Below are 19,579 nucleotides of genomic sequence, written 5' to 3' on the forward strand. Positions count from 1 at the left end.
CAAACAAACAAAGTCCAAAAATGTAAAAAAATGAATATTGACGAAAAAAAACAGAAAAATATAGCCAACGCATAAATAAATCAGAGCAGCGTCGAAATATCAGCATAAATATACGGCCTGTCGGTCTGTCGAACAAACAAATATTCATAATTGTACAAAATACAAAAAAAACTCAAAGTCAGCTCCCGCAGGCTTGCCCCTGGAATGAGGTGGATATACGGTAATGGGAAGGACGGTAATGGGAATGCAACTAACCGCTGAATGTGCATAATTTATAAAGCTAATTAAACGCGCATTTAACTAATTAAAAATATAGCGCGCTTCAATTATTGAAATATGCTGCCCAATTATGATAAAGTCCAAATACCGAGAACGAGTGGGACGGCTAATTTGAGAAAATTTCCAATTAAAATATATGTATGTATTTCTGGAAAATCTGGGTCGGTGAAGAACAAAAACAATACAAAAAAAGTATATTCGATTCCCTTGCCGAAAATATGGATGAATTGAAAGCCCAACGTGGCGGATACTTAACTCTAATCAAAATGTATATTACGTATACGACATGTGTGACATGTGTGGGGGTGGGGGGCGGAGAGCTGAGTCCGGGGTTCAAGCTAATTTTAGTGTTTGTTGTTATTGGCATTGGCTGGTGTTACTGCTGCCGTTGCCTTTTTGGCTTTTAGCAACCAAATACTAATTGACATTTTGCTATGCTGCCGTGGAGAGTCGGGGAACACATGTCTATAGCTTTACAGTTAGCCCGCTGCTGCCCCTACTGTTGCTGCTTGCCAATGCAAAAACAGTTTCAATTAAGCAATTAGCGCCATTGAAATAAATCCAACACGTTTTGTGGCTTATAAACTGAAGCATCATGTCGATTGGTTCGGGCCCTGCGGTCGCCAGAAATAGGCTCAGGACGGGAAAGGGGGCTTCTGTTTTCTGTGGCCATTCATTTAAGGCAATTAAAGGGTAATTGGGGTATACAAGTTGCATTGACAGGGGAAAATATTTGGTTATGTCAAAGCCGAAAGCTTTTTTAGCAAAAATAACTTGGTTTGGAATGAATTTTCTCTAAAATATATTTGTAACATTTGTTAAACAAAAACTTTACTTTAAATCCTTTGAAACAGTATTCCATAGTCTACTTAAGTGCAAAATTTACTGATTAGAGCCTGGCTTATTACGCTCATTACTAATACAAACGCAAAGTGCCATTTTAGTTACTGTTGCTAATTTGCGCAACATTTTTGGGCTGTTCAGTTAACATATTTATGCGAATTTCGCGCTTCTACTCAATTTTAGCCACAATTTGAAAACAACAAATAGAATTTGCATATATAATCTTGATCCAGCTTAAGGCTTTTTTGTGTTATGCATTGACGTCACTGACTGCCATTATAAAAAAGCAGCTTAAAGCGAATTCCCCACAGGTTAAGAGGATAAAAGGTATTGAAGGGAAAGTCCCAAACCACCAAAATGTTGGCCCAAATGGACATTGGCCCTGAGAGGATGATGCATCGCCATTGCCACTGCAATTTGCACTTTTATAAACCCAATAAAATGTGCCGAACGCTAATCACACTTGCAAATTCAATCAATATCGAACTTCCTAATTGAATTAACAAAGCGCCGAGTTTTATTTGCGGCGCAACCAACTTGATTAAAACGGTAGCAGTTGTTTTCGCACAATCTTGGCTTAAATTTGCCAAGGCATTGGCAGTGAGAATTACTTAAAACTTTATCTGAAAAGTTTGGCACTCTGTTGGAAACAAATATTGGCTGAAAGCAGAAAGGTGCGCTGTCTAATGTGGATTACTATTTATAAGTAGAGACTTTATGGCTCTTCAGGGGGTTAACACTTTATTGGGTGCTTCGGCACTCGAGTTAATTGGTAGTACTAACAATAGGACTCTCATAACAACCATTATTAGGCTTCCTTAGAGACCACTTTGTCATTAATTTCTGGCTAATCTGTAAAGTAAACTAAAATTAAAAAATTTCCGGGTTCTGGGATCCCCTTTCTAGGAAAACCATAATCCCAGGCAATATCTGAAATTAATCAAGTCTGGTGGCAAACAAATTTAAAACGTGTATTTACTAATTAAAGCCTTTATCCAAGCAAACCACTAAAAGCTGGCAGCTTAAAACAATAAGTGGTCCAGGGCAAGGAAAATCATTTAAAATAATAACAATGAAGGCACGGCAACAGCAGCAGCAGAAGCAACAAGAAACAAAAAAAGGAAGAACAAACAAAAAGATAAACAACTCATTAAGGGAAATTAAACAGCCGTGAACCGAAACGAAAGCCATGTCACGACCCGTCACTCATACGCACTGTTGTCAGTGCGTACATACGAGACTGACAGTTCGCGGTTTGATAAAGATTCTCTTTATTTCTCCAGAAGAGAAAGGCATTCGCGAAAAATACGTCACATAAGTAGTATTTTATGAGAAGATAAAACCATATTAAAAGTGCTTAAAATGACTGCAGGAGATAAGGCACTTTAACTTTTTCATTATTTATTTTTAAATATAAATACATCTTGTTAGCACACTCTGACTTAAAACGTGTCTCGGCATTGGATAACTATGTAAAAAAGTGGTTATAGGGGTAAATAAAATAATGTATAACAAATACTTATTGTCAATGACGAAAGAAGTGAAGTTATGCCAACAAAATTTGGTATTTGAATTGTACCTTTTGGTCTTAAAAATCATGTGAGTAAATACAGAGCACTTTTAAAAATAGCTCTATTAAAGATTGAGCTAAAAATATTTATATTTATTAGTTTTTTTTAAGACACCTCTTCCTGACAACAATCAAAGTGCTTTATTGGGGAGACTTATTGAGTTTCTCCTATAAAGCCTAAGGTCTTTCACGCCTGCACTTGACTTATATTTGCTCCGTTATGGAGGCTATTGAATGGCTCTAATTGAATAGCTAAAAGAATGAACCCGCCGTAGCCATTTCAACCACAAGCAAACAATTGACAGCCAGATGAGAGACAAGAACATTTTAATTAATTAACACAAATTTGCAATGTAATAGAAGAGACAGGGCAGCCGGGCAGCAGGGCAGCTTGAGCCTGAGGAAAATGTAAACAAGAATACTGAAGGAGGAGGGCCGGAGTGCTTGAGACTCTCTTCAAATGGGCCACTTGACTGCAACTTTAATTAACTGGAAACGTTATGTTTGTTTTTGAAAGCGGCCAACGGCAAAGACAATGGCCCGTCAGATAAGACTCGAAACCAAAAAGCTGTTTTCCTCCTTTGGTTTAATCAATACATCTGGCAATTTATTGGCCTAATTGTCATATAATTTATAAGAAAAGACAGATTTTCATTTGGCAGTCTGTACCAGCTTCTCTAATTATTATTTTGGCAAGTCGTTTTGGACAAACAGATAGCTCATATATTGTGCTGACTGGCTGGCAAAACCTGTGAAATTTCTCTGTTTCCAAGTCACAAGATTTGGTTTCGGTTTCGGTTTCGGGTATGCGGTAAGTAAATAGGAGCTGAAATTTCAGGTGAATCATTCCCCACTGGGCCTGACTTTATTGTTTTGTTTCTGCTTCTGCTTCTGTTTTAGTTTTATTTATTTGCTTTTTGTTTTTTGCTTTGCGAAAAGTTCTATCCTGACGCAGACTTTGCTTTTGGTACTTTTGTTTGTTTGTTTTTTCATTTGTTTTTATTATACCCTTGCAGAGGGTATTATAATTTTGGTCAAAAGTGTGCAACGCAGTGAAGGAGACATCTCCGACCCTATAAAGTATATATATTCTTGATCAGGATCACCTCCTGAGTCGATATGAGCATGTCCGTCTGTCCGTCTGTCCGTCTGTCCGTCGGTCCGTCTGTCCGTCTGTCCGTCTGTCCGTCTGTCCGTCTGTCTGTTTCTACGCAAACTAGTCTCTCAGTTTTAAAGCTATCGAGTTGAAACTTTGCACACACCCTTCTTTCCTTTGCAGGCAGTATATAAGTCGGAACGGCCGGGATCGGTCGACTATATCCTATAGCTGCCATATAACTGATTGATCGGAAATGCCATAACTTTGGTGTTTTTTAAGTTAGAGGGTTGGGAGTTTCTACACATGTTATATTTGACCAAAATATCTTATGTACAAAATTTCGTAAGGATCGGCCGACTATATCCTATAGCTGTCATAGAACGATCGAAATTGGCATAACTTTGGTGTTTTTTAAGTTAGAAAGATGGGATTTGGTACAGATTCTATTTTGGGGAAAACAATCTGATCTGCCAATTTTCATAAGGATCGGCCGACTATAAACGATCCGCTATATATCTAATAAAATAAGATGGGTGGCGCCACCTAGCGGACTGCGACTGAACTGCAAGGGTATATCAACTTCGGCTCCGCCCGAAGTTAGCTTTCCTTTCTTGTTTTTGTTTTGTTTTCCCTTTATTTTTTTTTTATTGGCTCAGCTCTTGCCGCTTGACGCCACGTTCTGGGCTCTAAAGTCCAAGTCTAAACGGGTTTTTCATTTTAAGCTGACGTTTAATTCAATTCAATGAATCTGCAATTTGATTTATGGATTACCGCGAATCGGACTTTTCAAAACATTATTTATTTATGATTTGTGATGTGTGTAAATATGAGAGCACTCGCTAAATGTATGCCATGAATAATCGAATATTATTGGTTGATTGTTTATTTACAGAGACTAACAATAATAATATTCCCATTTAAAGTCTATAGAAAAATAGTTAAAATTACAAAGAAATTCCTACTCACTTACTTCAATATCAAGTATTCGCCCCACTATTTAACCAATTTAAATGTTGAACTGAAATATTACGTATACGCCATGTAACCAAGACTTACATGAATTCTTCCACTGCTGGAACTTGTGGTAGACAAAGCAAGCACAAATGAAGAATATCACAAAGACAATGAGGAGGGTCAGGATGACGCCTATCCAAATATCGCTAACCACATGGGCAAAGTCCTTTTCATCGTCGCCCGTGTATATCCTGGAACCATGGGCTATATGGGGTGTCGGGGATCTAGCTGCTGGGAGGACATCGTTGAAGAGATCATCCGCCACATCTGCCACATCGTTGGCCGAGGCGGCGCCACTCAGATTGATCTCCACCTCCTGCCGGTCGATGGTGAAATTGCCGAGCGCCGAATCCAGGCCCAAGGCCAGCTGCTCCAGTTTGTTAATGAGTATGGAGTAGTTCCCCGGCAGATCGAAACCGCCCAAATCGAGTTTTTCGCCACTGCTACTGGTGGTGGCATTCAAGGTGGCAGTGGCATTAAGGCCGCCAGCATCGGTGGCAGGGGCAGTTGTGTGATTTAACCCCGATTCATGGCTGCTGTCTTCGAGGCCTGCCAGCAGGTTGCCCGTTATATTCAATGCCTTTAGTATTTCGGCCATTGCTTAGAATATTTCAATATTTTCTTTCGTTGTATTTAATTTTTAAATTATTTATTTATTTTTTATTTTATCACTTTGCTAAGATTCAGCTGCGAGACATATGTCTGTTTTTCTTCGACTCAGCCGCGATGCTGGAGCTTCATTTCGCGACTGAAAGCCCCCAGCGAGTGTAAAGTTGCCAATTTGTTGGATCGCTTTTTGTCGGCACACCCGCCCTGGCATATAGATTCAATATTATTTTTATATTTAATCTCCAGCCCCTACTTTATGTCGTTTTTCACTTTTCAACTAATTGTGTTAACGCATCGGTGTTAATTCGGCTTACGCATCTTCTGGCAGCTCGTTCGGGTTTTTGTAGAAAAGTGTATCTCGCAGATACAGCTTGCTCGCATTGCTGATTTGTTGTTCAAATATTGATTAAAAAAAACACTCTTTTTTTAAAAATATATTTTTTTTATGAGTTTTTACCACACAGGGGGGAATTTATCTGAGCAATAAACGTATGCACAAGTATCTCCTTCGGCTGTCTATCTGTATGAATTCAGTTTATTGATTTGCCAAGTGGAAATGAGGGAAAACATTTGTCTGCTCCGTTTCGTTTAATCTCTGCCACCTTCGAGGCTGTTAAATCTCATCATATTTGCCTGGCTAATTCCCGATTACATGTGAAGTGCACATAATACTCCACAATTGCAATTCAAGGCAGCACACGTGCACACCTCACTAATCTTATTTAAAATTGAGTAAAAAATCTGATTACAGAAAAGGTTCAATTTAAAATTTATGTTTAAGTAATTAGTATACTCAGATGTTTTTTCTTAGCTTAGCTTGGAAGTATAAGTTTCTAAAACCATCAATAAAATATACTAATAAGCCCCAAAGTATACACCCCATCAGGTTAACAGACAGAGTTTCCTATTTATAGAACAGCTTCGACAAACAGGCAATTAGGCCAATTGTTTTCAGTGTTTGTAGGCTGGTTCATAAAAACTGGGGATACTGGGGAAACCCTATTGTATATCATTACAGATATCACAGTTTTTACAAGTGTATATATTAATGGGAAGTAGACCAGATCGAAACAATAAATCAGGTGGAAAATTTTGAACGCTTTTTTTCAATTTTTTATTATTAACTTTAAGAAACAAGAGCAGCAAACATTTCCTTTAACTTTTGCTTGGATCTTACTTTTCACTTAATAACTTTTCAGGACAAAGGTTACTTGTCACTTATTTTCACAGATTTATTTGTTTGTTAATTTGTCTTTAAATATTTGGCGCCAATTTGGTTATACTTTTTTAGTTTTTCACTTTGTTGCCAAACAAATATCACGACCTTTATCAACAATAATAACAAATGAATGATTAAACAACTCGCGGAACACTTTTGTAAATGTTTCAGTTAATTTTTTTTTTTGTATTTTTGTATTACTAAATGAACCGAGCCCGGGCGCTTGTTTACAACAATTAAGGTTGCTTTCTTGCAAGAGGCTTGCAATTATAGCCACGTTAACAGCGAAGTTAACTGGCAGCGGTGGCGTCGCGACGCTGACTGCGATATGATTTTTTTTTCCACAAGGCGGTACAACGTCTATCTAGACGGCAGCAAAGCAAACAAACCAAGTGAATGAATGAGTGACTGAATGAATGAATGGCCAACTGACGGGCCGACTATCAGAGCCTAGACTGAGATTGTGATTGCGATTCAGATACAGATATAGATTGAGATTGAGATTCGGACCGAGTTCGATCGACTTCTGACGTGAAGATGCTGCAAAAAATGAAATCAACTCGCTTGGCGACAGCAAAAGTTATTTCCAGTAAATTCCGGCTGTTTATTTTTGTTATTTTGTACTTTTGAACTAATATTGGTATTGACTCTTGAAAATTTCCCCATATCACACATTATTGGTATTTGCTAGATTTGATTTATTTTGACTTTACCGTGACATAGCCTATTTTTGCATACAACGTTTTCAGCTTCAATGAGTTGGCAACAAATTGTTGTGATTATTAAAATATTTGTGCAGGGTTTAATTAGTTTTTGAAGCGATGCGTTTATGATTTCCATAAAGTCAAAGCTACATATTATGAAGCTAAAAATATGTATTAGATTAAATTAGATTGTATTATTTATTTATAATTAGTTGGAAATTCCCTTTTATTAATTATTTCCCTTTCCCTTAAGGAACTGATTCACACGATTTATTTTTTATTTATTCCAGAAACCTTTACTTTCTCAAGCCCAGCTCTTACATATTTACTTGGAATTTAAATGAAATATTAGATAAACTTTATTGCATTTCCTTGGCTGCGCACCGAGCACCCGGAGTGCTCCGGATTTTATTAGTTTTGGCTTTTAACAAATATCGGCAGTAGGCCTTGTTCGACGGCATGTTTTATTATCTTTTCGTGTGTTTATTAAAATTTGCATTTCATTATTTCGTTTCAATTCATTATTTGCAATTTGTGGCTACAGCACTTTGCTACCGAATGCATTATGATGCGGCACAAACATATATAATATACTTATATAGTAGAATAATATGAATAAAGATGTGCTTTAATGTGATTGCATAATACCTGATGGCTTAAAGTTGTTTTGTTTGTGCGCTTAGTGGAAGTAATTTTTCCTGGGTTTGCGGTTAACTATTTGCAAATCACAAATTGATTCGATCGAATGGATGATTATGAATTTTGCATTTTCTATTGACTTTAGGGGTGGTAGGCTGTATGTTTGTAGTTTATGTATTTATGAGCATCGATTGCAATTAGCATTTTGCACTGGCTTAGTGACGCATGATAAGAGCTTTATCAATTCGAAATTATTTTATTGATATTAGCACTTGAGGCCTAAACACTGTTTACCCGCTTAATCGATTTTAAAGAGCTCTGTGTCATGTGATTACCAATTGACGGATTGTCAAGCTGCTTAGGCTTATCACAAAAAATCTTTGCCCCATAAAGATATTGCTTTTATTGCCACTACAAACTGCACTAGCAAATCAAATAACAATTAACTGCACTAAATGGCCTCTTTTTGCGTTTTAAATGCAAAATAAATGGAATGGCAGTAATTGGGTTGAAAGGCCTGCCTGAAAATGGAACAATGCCTGATTAAGTTATTGTTCTTTTTAAATCCACATTTCTAAAACGGTTTCCAGGTCACATTTGTGGGCATTCCCTCGCTGGCTCCTCACTCTAATATTTATCTCAAGTGTACTCTAGATTTATTTTGAGTAGCCGGTTGCATTGTTTAGCGCGTTGATTCCTTATCTTGAGGGGCCAACTAATCACCGTGACAGCTTGTACTAAAGGCAGATTACTATTTACGCTTCAACCCAAATATGTGCTAAATATTTATTTATTAATTTTATGGAAAAATAGCCTATGAAGTTATTAGTGGTTGAATTTGGTTTGAACTGGAATTCGGGCATGGGTTTTAAATTTGCGAGGCTATGCAATCTTTGAGGGATATCATTTATTGTATAATAAATATTTTACAAGTAATTATGTGAATTTATTGAAGGTGCTTATATGTAAGTGATATAAGTGATATAAATTATATAACGTTTCTATCCTTAAATATTTTACATGGATCCTACTCCTAATTATGGTTCTGGGCCAGACTATATTTTTAGGCTAATTAGATCACTCTAGTCAAGAAACTCACCATAAGAAACGTACCCCTAAAAATATTCGGGGGTTGATAAATAGGTCTAAAAAAAGAATAAAAATATGCTTATAAAACCTTAGTTGATCTATAAATCTTTTAGGATTTTCTTTCATTTCTTTCAGGAAATTCTTACCTTAATTTCATTATCTAGCCGATAACCTCATAATCTGTTATATATTAATATTTAATAATTTCATTGTTTACCTTTTAGCGTGCCAGACACCAGGGTACTAGTAAAAAAAAGACAAACAGGTGCAAACCGGTTGCGCATGCGCGAAACAAAATAATCAAAAGACACAATCATGCGCATTTCACAACTCACGTGATGACTACCCAATGACTGACACACAAATTATTCAACCAGTCTGATATTTTTAAATATAAAAAAAAATAACCCAATTTTCAAAACATGTAACAAGGAAAAATATTTATCAAAGAATATAAAAATGAGAACTTGCCGCCACTGTGTCTGGTGATAAGATCTAGGTTCTAGATAAAAGCAATTCTTACAAACAAAAAGTGATCATGAAACAAAGTCCATAAATCTATCACCTTTGGAATTTTGTCTGATATCGTGTGGATAGATTATCTCCTAAAAAGTTAGCAGTCATGCTGATTAAGACTTCAATTAAGTAACGCTGGAATGGTTCATCGTGCTTGTGGTGCCTGTAACCCCTCCGGAATTTCCTATGTCAGCTTTCAGACCCGCGGCCAACATTCCAGCCCAGTTGAATATACTTGGTAAATAGTCGGCGATATTTGCACATTTTTCCCGCTTCAGTTCACCGTGAGGAGGTGTTCAAACAAAGGAAGTACGAACAGTATGCAGTATGATATATCCATATATGTAGTATATGGAGTAAGTATACCCTATAAGGTGGCATATCAGCGGCACGCAAGACATTTAATTATAGAATATTGAGTAAGCATGCGATTACTAGTCGGGGTCTTTGAACGAGAATTATCGGAACGGGGTTTTGAAACGGGGTTTAGTTTTTTTTTTAAAGTTATTATTCAGCCAAAACTTTATGAGTAATCAAATAAAAAAAAATTCTAAACAAAAAACATTTAAAAAGAGAAACAAATAAATTATTCAATAGTAGCTTTAAGAACCCTTTTCTATTTGAAATCCCCTCTGAGGAAATAATCTGAATACCGCCGGATACACCCAACTCCTTTCAATAACTCAAACCTCCTGCTCCTTTTTGGGATCCTCATTGGCAACCCTATCGCAACAATCTTTTATCCAAACACAACACGCCGCATCATCCTTGGTCTCCGACCCTCGAACAAATGCCGTCAGATGTACGAACAGACAGTCCTCCAGCGGAGTGTCTGGTTGTCGGGTTGCCTGGTTTGTTGCTCGGTTTCCCTCCGGTTCCTTTAAGCCAATTTGTAAACCATCAAATCGCGTTAAATGCGCTTTTCCGGTCGCGGCCTCTTTTCCTTTTATCTCTGTTCGACTGCCACGGAGGAGAAAAATCTCATTGTTATTGTTTTCTTTGCTAAACGGAAATGGTTAGGCTGACAGACAGACTGGCAGTCGGGCTGGGAGTCTGTATCCTTTTCGGCTTTGCACCTCCGACAGGTACAGCGACGACATATGCCTTGATAAGGATGCAATCGTTTGCGCCTCTGACTCTGCCAACTTATTGATTTGTTTGCCTTTGGGCCATGCCTTTGTGTCATCCGTCTGTGAGAACGGAAATTGGAAAGCGGTTCTTCCTCCAATACAGCTCATAGAGTTATGCAAGCAATCCCCCGTATAGTCGGCATCTCATTTTTCTTCCCCTATTTTCAATTATCGATATCGGATTGTCACCGAAAGCAAGTAAAGTAAAGTACCCTTCATGCCTTTTAACGTCCAACCTTTATTTGAACTTCCGCAGCAGACCGACCAAAAACCGAAAACCGTGGCCAATGCACTCGGCTGGCTCATGCATTTACACGCCCGATATTCGGTAGCCAGGTCAACTCGGTTTTGGCCATAAAGTGCCTGAAAAACGAGCGTGTAATTTACGAGCTGTTTGTCAACAATGTTGCTGGAAATTCTATTTTGTATTTTATTAGTTGAAAAGAATGGGGAACTGAAACTGAAACTGGAACACAAAAACTGACCAACACAGCGGCCTAATGAGCCGTTTTTAATCGCTTCCGTTCGGTCTTGAATAAATTTAAATACTTATTACGATAAGAAAATACAAAAAAGTTATCTTATTTTCATGGTTGGACCGAAGGCCATTTTTTATGGAATTTAATTGAAGAGTTTGCTAAGAAGGAAGTAAAGAAATTATGGGATCTGGTAAGGTTTTCAATGAAAACCTTACATATGTCAGACTTAAAATTAAATTTAGTTTATAATGTAAAGAAAATTAAATCAAGTTCATATCTATGGTAAAACTAAATTTTTATTTCATCCACGTTCTATTCTCGTTGCGGACTTTTAAACTTTAAGTTTTTCCCACTTTGGTTTCCATGTCCGGGAATCTTTGCCAACAATCTATCTACCTGAGCGATCTCAAAAATTACTTTGGTATAGTTACCTTCCCTGTCAACCACCGACTTCCTGGAGTATCCTTGCTCTGCGCTCTAGTGGACTGACAATCAATCATAATTGTTTCTCAGTTTGTCAACAAACTCGGAGTTCGGTGTTGGAGTTCCGAGTTGTCTGTTATCGCAATGCAGCCAGGCTCTGGCGGTGGACGACGGGCAATGGGCGGACGAATGGCCACGCCCCCAATTCAAAGGCATCAACCAAGTTCCGACAAAAGCCATTGGCATTTGTGGGTGGGCGAATAGTGAGGCATGGGGCACGTTGTTCGCTTTTGGCGGTATTGCATATAAAGTTGCAGCAAAAAGTGCACCGGGGGAGCCACAACAATAACGAAGGACGAAGGCTGATAAGCGCGGAAACGGAAGTTGCACACAGACACAGAGAACTAGCTAAATGGGTGTGGGTGTGTCGATGCACTGAAAGGATTTTAAAGCATTTTCCTATAGCTTGAAAACTGCTAAAAAGGATAACCATATTTTATGTTTATAATTCATACTTGTTCCTTAAAAGTATTCTTACTTTTTTTAAATAGTTTCCTTAAAAAATGTGTATATTTTTCTGAATTCCTGTGCAGCTTGCGACAAAGGAAAAAATCATTGGCAACCCGAGAATGGGAGACGCAACAGTTTGCCAAAGGATATTGACGGACCAAAGTCGAGTCGAGTTGCTATCAATGGCATTGAGGGAATTCCCCAGTGTGTCCTGCGTGGCAGCAAAGCATGAAAACCCGATTACGCCGAGTCGATATGCAAGGACTTGCTCCTTTTTTGCTTTCCCTTGCATCCCCTCTATTCCCACACATACATTTGCACATTAATACTTGTGTCTATGTATGGACGTGTATCTGTGCAGGCGACGACAAAGGAGTAGAAGCAGAAGGCGTCGCGTTAACATATGATTGTCGTCTGCCTCGCCCAAACATAAAAAGGGATAAAGGATAACGAAGCGCAAATTTCAAATAATCATGAATATTACATGAGCTGCAGAAGTAGACAAACGCTGGGAGGACACTGCTGCTGATACTTTTCCTACTTGTGGCTCCTCCCCGTCCTTCTTGGCAGCGATTTATATGAAAATCATTCACACGTTCCAAATTATTTATTAATGCCCATGCTAAAATTGTGTGTGCCGAGGACGGAAGACTTCCCCGGGGGGGATGAGGCCAATGTTATAGCTAAAGAGGGTTACAACTGCTCAAAAGTCAGGATTTGACAGTTTTTTATGTATAATTTTCAGGTTTTTTCCTCCTGTTTGCTTTTGGCGGCAACTGAGACATTGACGAGGGGTTGCCTTTAGAAATCGATTAAAAACTTTTCCATTCATGCCTGAACACTCGCGGATTAGCCTGGACAGTTTAAAAGACCTTTAACCCTTTATTAAGTTAATTAAAATATGAAAATTTTAATTCTTTTTCAAAGAGGGTTCGTCTAAGTGTTTTTTCTTTAACTTTTCGTTTTGTATGAAATTAAATATGATTTGTTGGGAGGTCCATAGTCCCATCAAAACTGTGACTATTTTTTATGTTTTAACTTATTTTGTGTTTTTTTGCCGTAACTGTTATTCAGTCATCCCATAAAAATTAATTATTAGTTTTATTTAAAAGTTAGTAAGTGTTTCCAAAAGGTATTTTAAGTCTGTTGAATTGTCTAATATTTAATTTTATTTATTTTAATGACTATTTTCATTTATTGTAATAAAAAAAAATAAAAAATAAATAAATATTTTCAGAAAGCTTCCATAATCTTTATTTTATATTTCCCAAAATCATATTATCCTTTTCCTCTTAGCTTTTTCCAGGAAAAACCACGACAGCTTGACTGATAACAGGTTTTTGTGTGCATGAATGTCTGTGTGAGTCCTGATAACTGTCTCTGTGTGGATGCGTCAAAAGAGAAGTCGGCAATGAGCTTGCAATAATGTGATAAGCGGAACGGAAATGAAAACAAGTATAAATGCAAGTGCAAACCGGGCGATGACAGTGGCAGCGGAGAAGAAAGCCGCCGCGAAGGCTGCCGGAGAGAAGGAGTAGAGTGTAAGTAACAGCAACAACAATGAGAACAAACAGAACTGCAACATCAGAAACAACAACAACAATAACAACAAAAAGCGAGCCGCAACAAAGAGCTGAGCACTTAAAAGCCAACGAAGGCAACGGGGCGGATGGTGAATGTGAATGTGAGTGTGAGTGTGAGTGTGATTGTGCCGGTGATGTGTGAGGAGCTGCCGTCATCAGGCAGTCAGGCAATAAAAGCAAAATTGCCATTCGAGCCAAGACCCTGCACTTTCCTCTTACCTCTCTCACTCCCCTTTCAGCACCCCCATTTCCCCTCTCTGCCAACACATGTGGCGTTTTTGCCTCAATTATTTTTATTGGTTCGGCGCAAAAATTTACGTTGCATACTTTGCAGCGCCTGCTCGCCTGCCATGGCGTTAATTTCGTTATGGAAAATTGCAGCGACTTGACATGTGAGCGTGCGATGGGGAGTCCAATGACGAGAATCGGAAAGACAGGAGGGTGGCGGAGTTACACCAAAGTGCACAGGGAGAATATGTGGTATATTATTATTGGGCTATGAACCCAAGTTATTTTTTCTGTTTTTCCCATTTTCATGATGGAAAAATGTATATAACCTGGGCAATACTTGGCAGATCGAGAAATGTTATACCTTCCCGATCTCAGAACTTCGAGTAGAATCATTTTCAATCAAAACCTGGCAACAAAAATTTTGACCCATTTTTCGAAATTTGTTAAAGGGGTACCATCATGATTTTGGCCAAAAACTGGTCCACATTTTTTTCGTTTCATTTTTCCGATATTTTTAGGCAGATCGACGGGGACAAGTTCTCTGATTCATAAATGGTATGCCGTTTACTGATAGGTTCAGAAATAGTTAAGATATACAACAAGAAGTGATTGAAAATTTCAGATTTTGGCCAAGTTAAAAAGTATCTGAAACATTAGACCAATTTTTGTATTTTCGTAATGGAATAATGTGCATAACTTGACTAATAATCGGCAGATCCAAAAATGTCATACCTTCCCGATCTTAGAACTTCGAGTAAAATCATTGTCAATCAAAACCTGGCAACAAAATTTTGGACCCATTTTTCGAAATTTTTTAAAGGATATCGGTTTCATTCTTCCGATATTTTTACGCAGATCAAAGGGGAAAAGTTCTCTGGTTCATAAATGGTAATCCTTTTGGCGATCGGACTCAAAATAGTTAAGATATTCGCTAAAAACTGCATGGAAAGTTTAGATTTTGGGAAAGTAAAAAATATTAGTAACGCTGTTCCAGCTTTCCAATTTTCCTGGTGGGAAAATCTGCATAACTTGGCCAATACTTGGAAGATTCATAAATGTTATACCTTCCCGAACTTAGAACTCCGAGTAGCATCATTCCACATCAAAACCTGGCAACAAAAAATTTGACCCATTTTTCGAAATTTTTTAAAGGGGTACCATCATGATTTTGGCCTAAAAATGGTCCATATTTTTTTCGTTTCATTTTTCCGATATTTTTATGCAGATCGAAGGGGAAAAGTTCTCCGATTCACAAATGGTATTACGTTTACTGATCGGTTGAGAAATTGTTAATATATACAAAAAGAAGTGATTGAAAAGTTCAGATTTTGGCCAAATTAAAAAGTATCTGAAACGTTAGACCAATTTTTGTATTTTCGTAATGGAATAATGTGCATAACTTGACTAATAATCGGCAGATCCAAAAATGTCATACCTTCCCAATCTTAGAACTTTAAGTAGAATCATTCTCAATTAAAACCTGGCAACAAAATTTTGGACCCATTTTTCGAAATTTTTTAAAGGGGTACCATCATGATTTTGGCCAAAAAATGGTCCATATTTTTTTCGTTTCCATTTTCCGATCTTTTTATGCAGATCGAAGGAGAATAGTTCTCTCATTCATAAATGGTATTCCGTTTTGCGATCGGATTCAAAATAGTTTAGATATTCGCTAAAAACTCAATGGAAATTTCAGATTGTGGGAATGTAAAATGATATTAGTAACGCTGTTCAAGCTTTCCAATTTTCCTGGTGGGAAAATCTGCATAACTTGGGCATTACTCGAAAGATCCATAAAAGGTTTCATACATATCAAGGTATAATAGTTTTTGAATTGAGAACTCCAAGTAGCATCGTTTCCCATCAAAACCTGGCAACAAAAGTTTTGGCATTATTTTGACCAAAAATATATATGAATTTGTGAATATATATGAAAATCGTTATATTTTCTTTTTGTGTAGTATGTATCCTGGTGGAAAAGTAGAAATAGGGAACCTGCGCTCTGCTCCTGTTGCAAGGGAGCCGGAGCCGGAGTCGGAGCAGGAGCCGACAATGCGGCGCCACTGCATACAATTGAGCTTAATATTGAAAACTTTCGAGTATCTTAATTAAAGGTTAAGTGTGTGTGCGCCTTTCAAAAAGTGAAAGGAGAATGGAAGGCTGGTGAAAGGCTCGAATTATGGTAATTTGCGCTGAAAGGCTGCTAAGTGGGCAATTTTAATGGCTGAATGAGTGCAAGATTTATGGGTGAAGGAGCGAAGAAGGAGCATTAAATGCCATTCAATGAGCCTTTGCCAAATATATGGATACTTAAATGCATTATTTGATTCATTTTAATTTGCACAAGCTGGGACTTAAATAGGATTAATTGATCAAAGTCCATTCATTGACTTACTTTTATTTTGAACTGACACCATAATTAATCCATTATTTTATTTTAACTCAATAATGTGTCAAAACCTATTTATAGAGCACTTTATGCGATACTTCTCACTCAATAAAAACGTTATGAAAAAACCAGACAAAAGCATAATTTATCAAAATCAATGGCACTATACAATTTGCATAAATGTATGTACATATATTTTATAATTATACAACAAAAGCAATTAAATTCAACTTAATCAAATTGTAAATTGACAGCTTCAAATGCAGATTCGTCCACCCCCGCGACGAAACAAATGCAATTGACCTGAATTTCAAATGGAAAGTGCAGAGCACGAGTCCTGCCAGCCCCATGCCACATTCTGTCTCCTTCGAGTATCGAACATCTTTCTACACTTCAACATAATCAATGCGGAGAACGTGTAAAGGAGATATATCTTTTTATATAAAGTTGGTAGTGACGGATGGTATGAGAACTGGAACTTGGCTAATAAAAAATGTAAATTTAAAACACAATTTGAGTGAAAAAATCCAGGACAATAAATACAAATTAGATGAAATGTCAAAGCAAAAACCAAATAATGGCAAGAGGGTGAACCAAAACAGAGTTTAATAATGTTATCAGATTTCTTATACATAATGTCATTATTTTAATATTTTTTATAAATATATATTTTTATAAAATATTTTTTATTTTTAAGATAAAGTTAAAGTTAAGTAAGTTCATCTTAATTCCATTCTCACGCTTCATCTCTGGCTAAAACATGGCACAAATCCAATATGCTGCCCAGAGTCCTGACCAAGTACAAGTTACCAACTCACGTAGGACTCTGTGAGCTCGTTCCTTGGAATATCCTGCGGCCCCCTCGCCCTTCCCCACCTCGCTACTGTTGTCGCTGAGGGCAATATTTTCAATGCGCTGTCGGTAAAAATTACGCACTTTTAGTTGGTCGCCTCCGACCGTCGATGTTTTCAGCGAGTTGTCAGACGTTTTTTTGCCCGTTTCGCTAGCCAGCGGCAGGACATGAATATTTTAAAAAAATTCGCAGGGCTCATCGCAAGATTGAGACGCTGTTAGGTCAGAGGTAGGACGGAAAAAGCACGGAACGAGGCCGAGAACGAGGACGAGGAGAAGCGCACACGCACAATGAATAATTTAAGGACTCGAGAGGCAGACGAGTCCTGGCATCATCAAATAAATGCCAAATGAGCAATCAAAGTGCCATGAAAGACTAACTAAGCAGAGCCACCAACTGATGAGGAGCTGTAAAAAATGATGTACACGAATTATCGGGACAGTGGGCGGTTCTTGGGTGGATGGGTGTTGTTTAGATCGCAGCAAATGAAGCGCATAAACAGCGAATAAAGTATACAGACTTTTTTATATATATGTACACGATTTTACGACATAAATAAGGAAAAGCTGTGTTTCCTTTCTCTTTTTTTAACAGAGAAGAGAATTATTTATTCTTTTTGATTAAGTGAGGAATATTTATAAGAAAATGGATCTTATTTTAACTATATAATACTAAAAACTTAGCTAAAACTACATATAAGAGTTGATAAATAAATAGCTATTATTCTTAAATATTAACCTACTTTTTGATTTATTTCCTTGGAAGCTCTTTGGATACGAGTATACTCCCTAAAAAATTTAAATTGGCGTACGCATTGAAGACAAAATGAAATAGCTGGAAAAACTGAATTATAGATTCAAGTTAAGGAGTAGAACTTGGCAGGCATTCCTGCTCAGTCGAAGACAAAAACTTATTATACGCCGGGGCTTTGGCTGCATCAGCTGGGACCTCGATGGTTGGGGAGAAATGGAGTGAGTGGGTGGGTTCTGATAAAGGGGGTGCCACCACAGGCCACACTCCACTCCTCCCCCCACAGTCCCATATTGTCGATACATAAGCAATTGGTATGTACAACTGCGCCTCTTGGTATCCCGCTATTTCCCGATTCCAACCCCCCCGACCACACGATCCCACCAAGCCCAGCGAGAGAAATGCGGTTATGAATTCCTGAACAGCAAAGTCGGCTAAAAGCATCGACTGCAGTTGGCTCGAAGCGAGAAGAAGAAAACGAAGCGCCGGCACAAGTTTTTTATTAAAACTTGTGCAGCGAAATGAGCGCCATGCCAAATAAAATATATAAAAACAAAAAGTTTCATAAAGCATTTGTGACTTTGCGCCATTTTATATATATGGCTCTCAACTTAAAGTTTCTCGTGTGGGGCAACTAAAAAAAAAGCAGGAAATAAGAGAGAAACAGGGGCATTAACAAGGAACTGCTATTGGAGGTCTTCGAGAGGACTTCGAGACATTCTACGGGGCCAGGCACGTTTTGTGGCCATAGTTCGAAACGAAAGTGGAAGAATTTATTGCATTGACATACTAAGACGCTTCTCATGCCGTTGGCAAAATGGGCCAAATGCGCTCAACTGAATAAATTGAAAGTACCGCACCGCGAGGTAGATATAAGGATACCAGGAAGACTTGTTCAACATGCCAGGATAATAAAATTGACTTTGGTAACGTCAAAGAAAAACACAAAAATAAAACGATTCGACAATTGTTCTTAAATTTTTGATCAAATTCTAATAATTTTTACCTGGTCCCAACCCCTTCAAACACAAAAGGCTTTCCTAAACATTTTCATTTAAAGCTTTAGCATGTTTTCTGATACTCCCCTTCCACAATGTTCTCTCAACCCATCATTTGGACAATTGGCCAAAACATAGTTTTGGTTGCTAAGTTCAAATGGCAAAATGCAAAACCGAAAAACAAAAAGGCTGCAACTTAAGCCGACGTCAGCCCACACAATACAGAAATCCCAGTTTCGGCTTAAATGCCACACAAATTTGCAACAAATTTTGCTGTTATCGGAATGACCCATTGACTATAGTGCATTTTAGTTTAGGACCCAAACACACACTTTGAAAACACAACACACATATCGCTCTAATGAAACGCAATATCTTCGAGACAATGCTAATTGCCTACGATACACAGAAGCTGTATTGAGCGCAGAGAACATCCAAATTATCCAACAAAATGGTTCTAAATGCACTGAAAAAAAATTTGAATAAAATAGTGTATGGTATTATTATGATATGGAATAATTTTTTTTGTTCAATATATGAAATTTTAATAATTTTAACAGAATATAATAAGCTTAAGGCTAATAGAAACAAAATTTGGTTTATCCACTAAGCTTTTCGACCTAAAAAATGGAAAATATCCTTTTTAAAGTAA

The 19,579-nt window shown here is 37.6% G+C and overlaps 1 protein-coding gene and 1 long non-coding RNA gene across 4 annotated transcripts in view; one reads left to right on the plus strand and one right to left on the minus strand.

Annotated features, from left to right (window-relative positions):
- The window catches only part of LOC6493258, a 34,961-nt gene that overhangs the window by 13,800 nt on the left and 1,582 nt on the right, over positions 1 to 19,579 (minus strand). The window contains exons 1-2 of one of the 2 annotated variants that reach the window (XM_014908804.3): positions 6,592 to 6,982; positions 4,848 to 5,934 (exon numbers count right to left, since the gene is read on the minus strand). The exons of the other annotated variant lie outside the window; for it this stretch is intronic. Of the exons in view, the coding sequence (XP_014764290.2) occupies positions 4,848 to 5,403 (556 nt within the window). The 5' untranslated portion in view covers positions 5,404 to 5,934; positions 6,592 to 6,982. Of the gene's footprint in view, positions 1 to 4,847; positions 5,935 to 6,591; positions 6,983 to 19,579 lie in introns of those variants that run through there. 2 annotated transcript variants of the gene reach the window in all.
- LOC116655758 lies at positions 13,375 to 19,313 on the plus strand. 2 transcript variants are annotated; one of them, XR_004310804.2, is made up of 3 exons: positions 13,375 to 13,664; positions 16,408 to 16,508; positions 16,581 to 19,313. It is a non-coding gene; the product is annotated as an uncharacterized LOC116655758 (long non-coding RNA). The 2 variants fall into 2 exon arrangements; XR_006507112.1 differs by lacking the exon at positions 13,375 to 13,664 and adding an exon at positions 13,730 to 14,186.

Source organism: Drosophila ananassae, chromosome 2R (assembly GCF_017639315.1).
Source record: "Drosophila ananassae strain 14024-0371.13 chromosome 2R, ASM1763931v2, whole genome shotgun sequence".
Lineage (NCBI taxonomy): Eukaryota > Metazoa > Arthropoda > Insecta > Diptera > Drosophilidae > Drosophila > Drosophila ananassae.